This window comes from Saccopteryx bilineata, chromosome 1 (assembly GCF_036850765.1).
Source record: "Saccopteryx bilineata isolate mSacBil1 chromosome 1, mSacBil1_pri_phased_curated, whole genome shotgun sequence".
Classification (NCBI taxonomy): domain Eukaryota; kingdom Metazoa; phylum Chordata; class Mammalia; order Chiroptera; family Emballonuridae; genus Saccopteryx; species Saccopteryx bilineata.
Window position 1 is genome coordinate 178,515,879 of NC_089490.1, and position 15,411 is coordinate 178,531,289.

General features: G+C 37.6%; 1 protein-coding gene across 3 annotated transcripts in view; it reads left to right on the plus strand.

Moving 5' to 3' along the window:
* Positions 1–15,411, plus strand: part of KLHL2 (kelch like family member 2) — a 117,752-nt gene that overhangs the window by 75,915 nt on the left and 26,426 nt on the right. For all 3 annotated transcript variants that reach the window (XM_066280186.1, XM_066280196.1, XM_066280205.1), the window contains 4 exons: positions 3,174–3,283; positions 8,223–8,339; positions 9,484–9,633; positions 14,667–14,784. In XM_066280186.1, coding sequence (XP_066136283.1) covers positions 3,174–3,283; positions 8,223–8,339; positions 9,484–9,633; positions 14,667–14,784 — 495 coding nt within the window. The remainder of the gene's footprint in view (positions 1–3,173; positions 3,284–8,222; positions 8,340–9,483; positions 9,634–14,666; positions 14,785–15,411) is intronic.

Here is a 15,411-nt window from a genome sequence, read left to right on the forward strand (position 1 = left end):
TCATTTCAGAGCTACTTTCTTACGTGCCTGGCATTGCCCGAACTGCTGCGGGTGATAACAGGCTCCATACAAGTTAACCTCTGCTTACAAGGTCTTGACAGACTAGCAGTAGTCAACTCACATCCAAATTTTGTGTTTTCAGATTATGCCTTATTCTCTCTAAAAGCAGTTCTCATAACACTTTCTTTTTTTTTTACAAATTCCTTTATTTATTTATTTATTTATTTATTTTTAGAGAGGAGAGAGAGAGAGACAGAGAGAGAGAAGGGGGGAGGAGCTGGAAGCATCAACTCCCATATGTGCCTTGACCAGGCAAGCCCAGGGTTTCGAACCGGCGACCTCAGTATTTCCAGGTTGACACTTTATCCACTGCGCCACCACAGGTCAGGCCTCATAACACTTTCTTCTGCAATCAGTTTACTTCAATCATTTGCCCACTTTCTATAACTTGGGCTAGGAATCATTGCTGGGGGTAAACATCTGTCAAAACAAGCTCATGATTTTGAAAGCTGCCCTCTCAAAAGAAGCTTGTGTTGAAAGAGTGGTTTTAATAATATTACTAGTCTTGACTGTGTGATGTGCATACCAAAGAATAAATAAATGCTGATTATTCAAGGCTCTCTTGCAATGTTAATTGACTGATACAGAAAGTTCTTTCTGTGGAGAATTGTGAAAGTATTTGATGTATAGCACTTCTTGGTTGAATTCATGCCAACTTAAATGACACTTTTTAAAAGAATTAATCATTTTTATATTCTGCATTCATTATAGTTCTCCTTTATGCCCTAGCAAACTGTATGCAATCTCTCTGATCTTCTTTGTTGACAGCTTTTCCAGCTGAGATGAGTGAGCTGTTTTCAGGTTTCACCAAAATTGTCTGTGCTAATGGAACTGCTGGAGATATATATGGAAATCTTTCCCCCTAGAAACTAACAATATTCAGAATCAAAGAATTATAGTGTTAGCACTTGTAGGGAACCTTAGCATTTATTTAGTCTGACATTCCATTTTATTAATTAGGAAAATGAAGACCCAGAGATATTTTAATTTTTCCAAAAATATTTGGTCTCTCAAAGGTGAACTGTTTGTAGGTCTAAAATACAAAATACTGTTATTTTTTCACTTACCCTCACCTTTCAGATAGGAATCTAGGTGGAGTACAGAGGAATTATAGGGATCCTATCTGACATTTAATTTGATCAAAAGGTGCTTGTTGCTTAGAAATCAAATAGAGTATTTGTACCTTTTCACGTGGTATAAAGAAAACAGAACAAGCAAAATTTTGGACTTCTGTTGTTGAATTCATTGGGCTTAATTTGGAATGAGGGACATGATCTCTAGACTTGATGTGAGAAATCTTAGTGATTGTCTTTCATTGCTTGATAAGCTTATTTTATTTATAGGAGGGAAGCAAACAGGAAAGTTCAACAGCTCTAGAGAGTAAAGAGAAACATAAGGAAGAATGGATATGTATATTATATATATGTACAATCTCTGTGTTTAATGCATTTATGGCACAGTTTGTGCCACTGGGAATTATGTCCTATTGCAGTTATGGGACTTATTCAGAGAGATGGAACTGATAGTTGAATGCCAGTAGACTAGGTTGGCTTTACTCAGTGGCAGCTGTAAACCATTAAAGGCCAATTGCTAATGTCACAGTGAGAGTTCTGTGCTAGAAACTCATGCTGTTAACATGAGTGAAAGGAGTGGAAACAATAGGTTGTTTTACAATGAGGTTGTAACAGAGTGAGAACTGGGGTAAGGAAGATAGGGGTTGACTGAAGCAAGATTGTGGATGTGGGGATTGACCCTGGTGTTAAGGAGAAGAACAGACTAATGCCAAGATGACCTGACTGTTAGCATTACATTTTAGGTCATTGCCTTGTAGGTACATTTTAGTGTGTGTATTTATTTCCTCTAGGCAGTAGCTGCTAATTTTGACTGTATGGTAAGCTGAATAAGAGTTCATTCACTGAAAGGGAAGAATTTCTCATCTCAGCTTTGTGACAAGTATTAGGCTTCTATTGCCCAAACCAATCCAAAGATGTTCAGGTTTTAGTTGATAGTATATTTAACAGAAATCAGTAATGTAATTGTGTCCCAAAAGAGGTATAGTGATTATCACATTTTGTTCTGCCCAGATCAGGCCATATCTATGGAAATTGAGCTCATTTTCAGGTTCCATGTTTTGAGAGAGATGAATGAATGAATCCCAGAGGAACGCTTTAGCACCTCTTACAAGGCTGTTGGAAGGCACCTCTCTCCCCAAGGCAGTTAGTGAAGACTGGAGGAGGTGACCTCTACTTTAAATGCAAATACAGCATTGCAAAACTTCAAGGAGCATAAATGAAGGATGTGTAACACAACGTGATCACCATAATATTCCAGTAACTGCACCCAAAGATGAGGAGATCTATGATTTCCCCAATAAAGAATTCAAAGTAGCTATTTTATAGAAATTCAGTGAGCTACAAGAAAACATAGAAAGACAGTTTAACAAAATTAGAAAAGCAATACATGAACAAAAAGAGAAGTTTAACAAAGACAAGAAATCATAAAAAAGGAACCCAACAGTTTCTTCAGCTGGAGCTGAAGAATTCAGTGAGTGAAATAAAGATGCCCTAGAGAGCATCAGTTGCAGACTGGATGATGCAAAAAATTGCTTTGGTTGAAGACAGGAACTATGAAACTATGCAGTCAGAGCAAACAGAAGAAAAATGATGGAAAAACAGTAAGAAAGCCTACAAGACCCATGGGATCCCATCAAAAGGACCAATTTGTGAATCACTGAGTTCTACAAATAGAAGGGGGCACAAAGCTTATTTAAAGAAGTAATGGTTGACAACTTCCCGATTCTGGGAAGAGGTTAGGATATTCAAATTCATGAAGTTCGTAGGTCATCAGTTAAAATCAAGTTAAGAGCCCTCCTCCATTCTTTTGCATGTGGATATCCAGTTTTCCCAACATTACTTGTTGAAGAGACTATCCGCTTCTCATTGAAGGGACTTGGCACCCATCATGAGATCATTTGCCTTGAGGAAGTACAGTTCTTTTTCATATTATTGGGTTAGATTCAGAAAAGTCTCTTTTTTTTTTTTTTAAGTAAAGCAGTTTGAATCTGTGATAATGGGATGTTGGTATTAATCGATTTTCTTTTTAACCCCACACAGAGCAACATTTTGCAGACGTCGTACTTAGTGAAGAATTTCTCAATCTCGGCATTGAGCAAGTGTGCAGCTTAATCTCAAGTGACAAACTTACCATATCCTCAGAAGAGAAGGTAAGTGTGTGTGTGTGTGTGTGTGTGTGTGTATTCCCCAGTGTACAGTGATGTAGTATTTTTCTTCTCTTTATTTCACTTTGTTTTGTAACTTTGTGATTCTGTATTTGTAGTGCCTGCCAGTGATCTTTGGTCTGGAAGTTGTTGACGTGTTGATTGGCTGTAAATGACTGTTTCTTCACTCTGTAGGAGGTTTCATAAACTGTTAGACATCAGAGTTTTGCACTTGACCTCCACAGCAAGAAATTGCACACCCTGGGCAGCAAAGTCCCGCTGCTTCCAGACTGAACATGTTTGGTCATCCTCTTCCTTTAGACTGGTCTCCTATGCCTCACACCCAGCTGCACCAGGGCTCTGCACTCCCTTCCACAGTGCTGTGTGGCTGCTTCAGCTGTTTCTCTCCTTCTGTCTCTCCATGCTTTGGGCAGCCTTTGTCAGCCGCCTGCACCTTTCACAGAGGTGAAGGGAGCAGCTTCTCTTAGTGGGTTTTTCCCATTCGGGTAGGTTTTGTAGCCCATGAGAATAAGGGGAAAAAACTTTGGGAGGAAATAAAGCTGGAGTTTCTCCTTTGTGTACTTGGCATGTAAAGTTGTGTAAACTTTAGTTCTGTTCCTTAAGGATTTTCATTCCACCTGAGGACAGAAAGGCATATTTACTCTAATACTTACCATATGAAAAGTCTGAAAATTCGTTATGAGATGTATAATCTTGGCGCTCTAGAAGATCTTGGCACTCTAGAAATGCAGAGGAGAGGAAGGCATTTCTGTTCATGTTTAATAGACATGTATTGAGTGCCTACTGTATACCAGACACTGCTATAGAGGCTTAGGCACAAGGACATTAATAGAAGAGAATCCTTTACTCATAGATTAGAGGGGCAACTAGTAGGATTAATGAGTATAGAATGCTGTAAAGCAGTGGCTTCAACCTTTTTACACTTGGGGACTAGAGAAAATAGGGGACTAGAGAAAATAAAGAGAATTATTTTGTGGACCTCTAAGGCAGAAATCACCCTGAGCATAAGTGAATTCAACTCTGATCATTGGGTCTATAATCTTCATACAACAGGATGGTTAACTCTTTTGCGGACCAGCATGAAATTCCTGGCGGACCAGTGGTTGAAAAACACTGCTGTAGAGGATACTGTAGGAGCATTTAATCATTCCTGTGATGGGGATGGGAATGGGAGTTTAGCTTGGCCCAGATACATGACCCAGGTTTTAAAAAAAATGAGTATAAGTTTGCCATGGAAATAGGGACGAGTGGGAATGGGAAGGGCATTTCAGGTGGAGAGAATGGAACATGCAAGTCTGAAGAGGGGCGAAAGAATACTTGCATGCAGTTAGTTCAGTGTGATTAGAGTTTAGACTATGTTTGACAGAGTGCTAGGAGATAAGAGGAAGATAACAATAAAATGTAAATGTCTCCTTGGCCATATTAAAGAAAATTGACTTCATCCTAGTGTTGAAGAACCTCTAAAAGCTTTTAAGCAATAGGAGAATACCATCGTCATACCTGCATTATAGAAATGTCATGAAGGCTCTTCTCATTTTCTGTTGCTGTATAATAAGCCACCCTATAATGTAGTGACATTAAACAGTAACCATTATGCTCACAACTCAGTGGGCACAATTCATGCCGGGCGTATAGGGACAGATTGTCCCTCCTCTACATTGTCGGGGGCTTTAACTGGGCTGGCTTGAATGACATGATTCTACTGGAGCCATATATCTGAGGCTTTAGCTCTTCTGTACTTTGTGACTTGTGTCTGGAATATCCAGGGAGGCTCTTTCACTCACTTGTGTGGTTCCTGGGCTGGGGGTTGGTTGGTATCTCTCTCTGTCTTTCCCTCTTCCCCTCTTCTCTCCCTCCAAGCTTCTTTTGCTCTGTGAAGAGCTTGGGTTTCTCGTAGTACAGTGATCTCAAATAATCAGACTTCTTATGTAATATCTGGCTTCCCTCAAGTGAGCATTTCCAGAGAGCAGAGTGAAAACCAAAAGGTCAGAAGTTACACAATACCACTTTCACCACATTCTATTGGTTATACAAGGCCAGCTTAGATTCTCTGTGAGAGGTTACCTCATAAGGTGTGGGTACCAGGAGATGTCGTTTATTATCCATCTGTGGAGACTAGCTGTCACAGTGGTGGTGTGCAGAATGGACTGAAAGTGGGGTGGTGGTAAAGTAGGAGGATGTCGAAGTCATACCCTGAGCAATAGGATCTGACGGAGGGTGGTAGAAATGGGTGGAGAAGAAAAGATGGAGCCAATAAACAGTAGATAGAATTGACAGGCTCCTCTTCATTCCTGAATCTGGCACATAGAGCTACTTGGTAATATTTGTTGACTGAATGAAGTAAAGTAAAGGCATCCCATGTTAATTTTAATGTAGATTGCTTTTAGTTTTTTGCTCTATCCTTGCATCAAAATAACCTATTTTTTGCTTCCAGTAACCATTTACATATCAGACATTTTCTACAACTCTTTGAAGATTATTTGGTTATATGTTCATCAGTCTGGAAGGAAATTATGTAGTCAAATCCTGTATTAATATTAGTTTATTAGCTTTTTCATTGGTATATGTTGTAAGTTGGATGCCTTTTTTTAAAAATTCAAAATAATACATTTTAATATATTCTGCTATTGTGAGAAAGGGAGTTTTAATCTATTCTGCAGACCGTCAATTTAGAAGCGTATGGTCCAACATTTGTTTGTAAACTTAGAGAAAAAGTCAAAGTTGAGTTGTTTATAAGGATACATATTTTTCATTCCAGAATATCACTTTGATTTATTATTTTGGGTGCTTTATTCCAAAGGGAATTGAGTTTTAAATCTAGGCAAATAGAACCAAGTTCAATTTGGAAAGGTTATCAACAGTGAATTAGATCGTACATCATCAGATTATCACAGCTACCACTCAAATTCTGGAAGGTAAGATAATGTACTTGGTTAAATGCTTAGTAGATACCAAATACAAAGTACTCACTAAATCTATAAAAGTACTAAAAGTGCTGTTAAAGTACCTATGAAATTAGAAGTAGAACTACCATATGGTCTGGCAATCCCACTTCTGGGTATATAGCAGAAGGAAACGAAGCAGGATCTTTTTTTTTTTTAATAATTTCATTTTTTTTAATGGGGCGACATCAATAAATCAGGATACATATATTCAAAGATAACAAGTCCAGGTTATCTTGTCGTTCAATTATGTTGCATACTCATCACCCAAAGTCAGATTGTCCTCTGTCACCTTCTATCTAGTTTTCTTTGTGCCCCTCCCCCTCCCCCTTTCCCTCTCCCTTTCCCCCCTCCCCCCGTAACCACCACACTCTTATCAATATCTCTTAGTTTCACTTTTATGTCCCACCTACGTATGGAATGATGCAGTTTCTGGTTTTTTCTGATTTACTTATTTCACTTCGTATAATGTTATCAAGATCCCACCATTTTGCTGTAAATGATCCGATGTCATCATTTCTTATGGCTGAGTAGTATTCCATAGTGTATATGTGCCACATCAAAGCAGGATCTTGAAGGGTTATTTGTACTCCGATATTCACTGAAGCATTATCCATAATAGCCAAGATGATGGGAAAAACTTGTCCATCAGCAAATGAATGGATAAAGAAGATGTGGTGTATATATTACAATGGAATATTGTTTAACAATGAGAAAAAAGGAAATACTACCTTTTGTAACAACATGGATGGACCTTGAGAATGTTATGCTAAGTGAAATAAATCACACAGAGAAAGATGAACACTGTATGATATTACTTGTATATGTAATCTAAATATTTTTTTTCTCTTTTCGAAGTGAGAGGAGGGGAGATAGAGAGACAGACTCCCGCATGCACCCTGACCAGGACCTACCTTGGCAACCCCTGTCTGGGGCCAATGCTCTGCCCATCTGGGGCCATGTTCACAACTGAGCTGTTTTTAGTGCCTGAGGTGGTGGCTCCGTGGAGCCATCCTTGGTGCTTTGGGCTGATGCACTCAAACCAGTCGAGCTATGGCTGTGGGGGCGTGGGGGAAGGGGTGGAGAAGCAGGTGGTCGCTTCTCTTGTGTGTCCTGACTGGGAATTGAACCTGGGACTTCCACATGCCAGGCTGACGCTCTACCACTGAGCCAACCAGCCAGGGCTAAATCTAAATACTACGTAACTTAACTCATAGAAATAGTAGAGGAAGGTTACAAGGGGTTGGGTGGGAGGTGAAATGAGGAGATGTTGGCTAAAGTGTACAAACTTCATTCATAAAACAAAAAGTTCTGGGGATCTAATTTACAACATGGTAATTATAGTTAACAATACTGTATTATATACTTGAAAGTTTCTAAGAGAGTATATCTTGAATGTTCTCACCACAAAAAAGATAGGCTAATTATGTGACATGATAGAGAACTAAGAGCTATGGTGGTAATCATTTTGCAATATATAAAGATATCAAATCAATACCTTAAGATTGTATACTTTAGATTTATACAGTGTCACCTGTCAATTATATCTCAGAAAATAAAATATTTACAAAATGCCAAATGAAAAAAGGAAAGAGATTGAGTGAATGGCTTTTTCAGAACAGACCCAGGTTGCAGATCCAATCGGTTCTGTAGGTTTGCTCTTAAGTTGCTTTCGTATGTAAGTTGGAACAGGTACATTTATCTATTAAATTCAACTCAGACAATATTTGTTTTAACATAGTATTTTTACCTCTTGTGCATATAAATATTTAAACATTTTTAAACCTACAGAACCTATCTCATTCATAACCCAGGCACTACCTGTGTATCACAAGTCAAAATGTTGAAAAAAAATTGAGCCATGGGTTATATTAGATGTTTTGCAAAAGTTATGTTATGAGATACAGTCTCATCATATTTTATTCAGTTGCCTTGGTATATAACTCATTACTTATTTTCCTTTTTCCCATATTTTCCACAAGGTATTTGAAGCAGTAATAGCTTGGGTGAACCATGACAAGGATATAAGGCAGGAATTTATGGCTCGGCTGATGGAACATGTACGGTTACCTTTGCTCCCGCGGGAATATTTAGTTCAGGTAAAAGCATACGCAGAACATGTGAATACACACAGTACCATTCACTGGGCTAACCACATGTAGAGTTCTGTTACAAAATGGTCAGAGTTACAGGATACAGACCCATGGGACACGGGGCAGAGGGCAGCAAAGGCACCTGCCGTCCTTGGCAGCTGTTCTCTGTTAGGCTGTCCCCATTCTAGGATATTTGTTTCCCCTTATTTCTTACTGGGTAAGCAAGTCCCAGAGCCCAGCAAGGTGGTATTTGTGGTCATTTCAGTGCCTGCATGACAAGACCTTGTGGTGTAGGCACAGTATATTTTGAATTTAATTTTTGGATATTTTTTCATCTTGAGGTTGAAAAAGGTTGTCTCTAATTTATTAGGATTGCTTCTCTTCCAAACTCCTGAAGGACTTGTTTAAATTAATTTTCTTGTTTTTCTACTACTTGGCTTTATGTTTAAAGATAAGAAATGGGTGGATATAACATCTAGAGTTTATTCTATGGCTGATATTGAAGTATATAATTTTCATCACAGTTCTTTATTACTTATATATGTTTTTCTCTGCAGGCCAGATACTTGAGCATTTTTTTGGCTCCATTTATTTTTCTCTCAGTGATATTCTTTTTATTTTTATTTTATTTTATTTTATTTTTTGTATTTTTTTCGGAAGTTAGAAGCAGGGAGGCAAACTCCAGCATTTGCCTGACCGAGATTCACCTGGTATGCCCACCAGGGGGCGATGCTCTGCCCATCTGGGATATTGCTTCATTGTGGCCGGAGCCATTCTAGCGCCTGAGGCGGAGGCCATGGAGCCATCTTCAGTGCCCAGGCCAACTTTGCTCCAATGGAACCTTGGCTTCAGGATGGGAAGAGAGAGATAGAGAGAAAGGAGAGGGAGAAGGGTGGAGAAGCAGATGGGCGCTTCTCCTGTGTGCCCTGACTGGGAATCAAACCTGGGACTTCCACACGCCGGGCCAGTGCTCTACCACTGAGCCAACTGGCCAAGGCCTATTTTTCTCTCAGTGATATTCTAACTATAACTTTTAGGCTGAATTAGAGAGGATAGTTCCCTCTTTTGTCCTCCTCTTTACTACTGTTTCTTGTCAGTTTTATTACCAAATAGCTGTCCCCTTATGGGGTTGTGTGATTTCTTCTCACAGAGGGTGGAAGAGGAAGCATTGGTCAAGAACAGCAGTGCTTGCAAAGATTACCTCATTGAAGCCATGAAGTATCATTTGCTGCCAACAGAGCAGCGTATATTAATGAAGAGTGTCCGGACCCGACTGAGGACACCCATGAACCTTCCCAAAGTAGGATCTGTTGTTCATACTTGTTATTACCTCATCTGAAAGGCTCTTAGTGAGACTATTAATATTTTTACTCATCTGAATGTCCATGCTTTACTGTTTTAGTTTCCTTGCAACAGGCATTGTACCTAGGAATTCATTTCTGTAAATATAATTCAACTTCTCTATTAATTTTGTCTCTGAGAGGGTGGGATTTTTTCTTTTTTTTATAAGCCACATGATGTCACTCTTCTGCACTAGAAGGCAGCTGATATTTGTCCCTTCTCAGTTTTGTTAGCTCTGGTTGTAGTAGAACGGAAAAGCAGATTAGGTAGAAAGATTTCTCTGTAAGGTATGTGGGTTGGATAATTCGTAAAACCAAGTAATTTCACAGAATTACATATTAGAAGTAAGTATGATAAACTGGCTTGTTTAGTTTAGTTCTGTCCTGTGCCCTGTGGTGTGCTATTTGATGGTTCATCCACACATCATATGCAGCCATTTAAGTGTGGAATTCCCATATGACTTTTTCCAGATCTCCACTGTTCATATTTTTTGTGTGGAAGTGTTCATATTCTACTTTTATATTTTTAGTTGAAGACATTCATGTTTTACTGTTTTAATTTTCCTTGTGGAATAATACCTCATTTCTGTCTCGCTGTTTGCAATTCCTTCTCTTTTTTGTGGTATTAGAAGGCCAACACTCTAAGCTCCATGTTGTGTATGGTCTAATCAGAATGATCCATGATAATGCTTTTATTTATGTATTTATTTTTAGCTCTTGTATGTGTTGGGGGCAATGATGGATTAAGAAATAAGAATTACTCTGTTATCCATTGTTTTCTTACCTCATCTTTAGTTATTACTCGAACCTTTCCATTAAATTGTGTCTTTTGAATTCTTTCACTTTAATGTTTTTATTTAGTGTTTGTTTTCAAGTTTTATTTTTGGATCTACATTTTTAATTACTTCAGATCTATATCACTATGTGTGTTTTTTCCCCGTTTTCCCAGTGTTAACAACAGTTTTCAATTTAGAACTAACAGCATATTTTGCCAGTGTGCTATTTACTCCTTTTTCTAGATCATTAGTGAATAATTTAGAATGGACCTCAACACTCTTCCTGGTGACATTGCATTAGAAATATCCACTCACTGACAGTCCATTTATAGAAAATTTCAGTCCATATGATTATGTTTATTACCTAAGCCAAAAAGAAGTGATTTGGCAAATAATGTCTGATGAACTTCAGGATGAAATAGATTCTAATTTGGCATGATTTTTTAAAACATCCCTCTGTGTGCTACTCACCATTTTGTTGGATCCTAGAAGTTCGAATGCTTTTTTCAAAATATTCTAAATTTTTACTATTATCACTTTTAAAGGTATTTACAAGGCATTCACTTCCTACCGTTTCGAAAATTGGTATTTGCGTTTTTTAAATTTTCTGATCTCTCCTCAGTTCTCCAAGATTTTTCAAAAATAATTGTAAGTGGCTCAGTAAGTACATTAGCTAGTTCCCTTAACACCTTAGTCTGCATGCCATCTGGGTCTGCTGATTTAATAAATGTTTACATTTTCCAAATACCCTTTTACCTGCTTTTATAAATAGCCATCTTTATAAATCTTCATTGCTTCATATTTGTCCACATTATTTGGTGTCAGTTTTTGCTCTTACAAAAAATAAATTTATAAAAAGTGTTCATAGTCTTAGTTTATTTAAATGACCATTTCTTTTATACTAGTCTTTTCAACTTCCTTCTAAATAGTTTGTTTTATTTTTACTACTTTAAACAGTTCATCTTTGTAAAATGTCTCAAGAATCTTACATATTCCCTCTTCTGGCATCTTTAGCTAATCTGTTGTTAGCTATGCTGCAGAGACTTTGGGGTGAAAACCAATTCTTTTTTAATTTCTAGAATAAATGTATCACTTCTGAAGTTCTTCTAACCCTCTAAAGTTTTTGGAAAAATCTTATCAGGTTATTTTATTTTCTCCTTCATAGAGTGAGGATCATCTGTTAAGTTGATGTCATTTCTGGGCTTCTTTGGTTGTAGCTTTGAAGTGGCCCTTGCAGCTGTCAGCTGTATTATACCCATGGATTTCTCAGTTCTGCAGCTTAGATCTGTGGTGGGGATGCTCCTCCATGAAGGGTCTCTTTGTTCTGCTCTGTCAGGGTGGCTGGGGACAGGAGCAGCAGAGTGGCAGAGAACAGCGAACCATGCTGTTGCTTTGACTTTGCATTTGCAGGATCCTTCTCAAAGTTCATTTGTCTACACACACTTTTGAAAAGGTGCCTGTATTAGGTGCTCTTTGAACAGCACTGTTTGTCATTTTAGCGGGGTTATATTCAAGAGTGATTCTAAGTATGTAGGTAAGAATGAAACAAAGATTAATTTCTTAGGCTTTCATATTTCATAGTAATGCATTTTTTCATAGTAATGATAAGTTGGATTAGATAAAATGTGGCCTTAGTGCTGAGGAAAGTGTTACAGCATTTTGATAATATTTCTACCACAACAATGACTTAGTACTTTTTGCATTAGGCTCTAATTCTGTGAACACATACTAATTTTCATGAATGATTCTTTTTACATCTCAAACATTAGTTTTGCATCTTCAGTAGACAGTGTTGGGATTGTATAAGGCACTCTTTGGATTTGGGCATTATGATGAAAAACTATGTTTTGCTACTGTACTTTATTATTAGCTTTTTATCTTTAGATCTATTTTTACAAATGTTATTATATTATTTATGTGTATATTTTTATTATGTTTTACTGAGAATATTGAGATTTGCAATTGGAAAATTATGGAATTTGAATTTTTTTAGGGGGGAATTTTAAAACTAATATTTACTAGGTGAAGAAAACAAAAGAATAAAGTTTAATTAACCTACATTTCAGGATAGTCACTTGAATTTAACTCCTCACCCCTTGCCTTCCTTAAATAGGTCACATTTAACTTTTCCATATAAAAGGTCTTCCAAGTTTTCTATTCCTTTATATTAGCATAATCAGTCTGTTGCTTTTCAATGAGATCAGGTGTATTTTACAAATAATTGGGGTGTCAGAGTCATGATAACCTCTTGATGGTAGTAGAACAGTGGTTTTTAGCAGTTCTTGATCTCATGCAAATATCCCTGCTTTCTTGTCTTCCCGTTAAACACTCTTCTTGTCCCCGTTATCTCTGATGCCTGGAGGCCCCTGCCTCAGTTTTTTCTCTTGAGTAAGAGCAGGTATGACTACCATCCTCTGGACTGAGGTAGCATATTTTCCCTTCCATCCTCTTTTTGATGTTGCAAAAGTGAACTGTTACATGGGAATCATGAGACTGAAAGCTTGAGAATCATGTATTCTAATCAAGCAATATTATATTTCAAGAATTATTTTGAAAAGTATTCCCTTCAGAATTTCTTTTTAGTTGATCTTCAGAGATGTTGACCAAGCCTCGTCAGCTGTCTCACCACCAGGCAGAGGTTAGAAGTTTAAATACAGATAGATCTTAGTAAATCCCTAGAAACAGGGTTTGTCTTACTGTGCATTTTACTTCTGTGATTTTTCTTTTCCTTTTGGTGACAGGATGGGAGGGTGTTGTAGATTTTCTTTGTTAATTCTTTTATTTACTTTCATTCAACACAGGAATGTGGCAGATATGGGGGGGATCATATAATTGGTCTATGTTCAGTCTTCCTTTTAAGATCTTTAAAATTCCTTCTATTCTCCAGTTAATAAATGACTAAAATAGGCTGCTTTTTTAGGAAACTTGGGTTTTACTCTGATTTGGGAATGATGTTTTCTATTTACACATCTTTCTGTAGTTCTAAGTTCAGGTAGGTCATTGCTCAGTTAAGGTTGCAAACCTCCCTTTTTTGTGTGCGTGAGTGATTTCATCTTCTGTTTGTATTTTTTTGTTTCTTTTGAACACCTGTTCTTTTTATCATCACCTTATCTTTTCCCCAAGGTCCTCTGCCATTCTTTACAACATTCCATACATGACATCATTAACTTTTGTGTTTTGATTTGAAGGCTGTGTTCTCAGTGTTGCCAAAGAGTGCCTTTTTGTACTCAGTAAAGGACATAGACATTAACTACTAAATTCTATCTGCCTCACAAGGTTCCACCCCCTCCTGGAAGCTTTCAATGAGGGATGGCAATATTTCATTTTCTGATCAGAAGTAGCAATTACTGTCTATAGTAATCATGTAGCTTTTTGGTCATATATAATTGTGTATTGTTCTTGAATTACTTTTTGGGTCTTGCTTGTTTCCTGAGATCTGTAATCTCTGCTGGGGGTAGAGAACATGTCTTACATTTCTTGTGTATAATACCTAACACAGTTCTGGACAAGTAGAGATGATAGGCCCTGAGTAAATTGTTATTGGACTAGTTGAATTGAAGAAATGTGCAGACCTCATTTATTCTTAGTACTAGACTGTTGTGCATTCATTCATTATGATTTCTAGTATCTCCATTATCCTTTCAATTTATTTGTGGGCATCAAGGGAGGTGTCTTTACTTGTCATCCAGGAATCTGTGCTCTCTTGTGAATTGCAGTTCATTTTCTCCTCCCTTTTCAATAGTTTTTCCCCCTTCTTTGATCTTTGTTTTTAATACCTTATTGTCTTTTTTCACCTCACCTACACACTAACATAAATTTCCCTTCCATGTGTTCTCCTAGATTGTGGAAATCTAATCCCTGATCATTACAAAGCCAGGACCTGGTTTATAGCAAGCCCTGTGACATACTGCAGCCTTGCCAGTGCTGACTGCCTGCTGTTTTTTGGCTTAAATACTGCTTTTGCTTGAAGGATCAGAAACTTATTTTAGTTTCTGAAATCCTTATTTTTGACTAAATGTGCTACAGAATAGAATTGTAGTTCTAACCTGTGCCCCCTTTGTTGATGTTTATTAAGTGTTGATTGGGTGGTTGTTTACCCCCAGCTCGCCCTCCCATTGTCATCCTAACACTCTCCACATCACTGTCCTTGTGAGACATTTTAAATCCCTGAATGTGCATGGTCATTTGTTCAAGTGCTTCCATTTCTGCCCTTCCAGTTGATGGTGGTGGTTGGGGGCCAAGCACCAAAGGCTATCAGAAGTGTGGAATGCTACGACTTTAAAGAAGAAAGGTGGCACCAAGTAGCAGAACTGCCTTCCAGGAGATGCAGGGCAGGTAAGCAGTTCCCGGCAGCTGGGTCATTGGTATTTTCTCTCTCAGGTCTTATTTTACTAATTAGAAGAATCTTTATTAGAAAAGCTTTGATAAACTGGCTAGGTCGTTAAAGAGTGATTCAGGAGTTTCGTATAACTCATTGATGGGGAGAGCTGCTGTCTTAATCGTTATAGATCTTTCTGATTCTCTAGTTTAAGAGATATTTGCTGAATATTTTCTTGATTACTTTTGCCGACCTTAATTAATTTAGGTTGGGACCTTTAGTTCTAAGATCCCAAACTTAGCTGTAAGGCACAGTTGCCTTCTTTCAGGCATCCATTTAATAAACATTTGTTAAAATAGACCTTATTTAACAAAACTGCAATCAGAAAAAGGCAATTGCAAACTCTTAAGAATTCTTCCTGGGGCTCAAACTTGGGTCCATTCATTATATATAAGTCCCATGGCAAAATGAGTTCTAAGTATAATGGAACATTTCTATCATGGTAGTATTTTAACAATATATCTCGGAGATTGTTGCATTTTAGCTTAGCATAGAGTTACCTCATTCTTTAAGAGCTGGTTAATATTTTTTTTGAGGGGGTCTGTATGTAGTAAAATTGTTATTGGTTTTTAATTGAACATTAG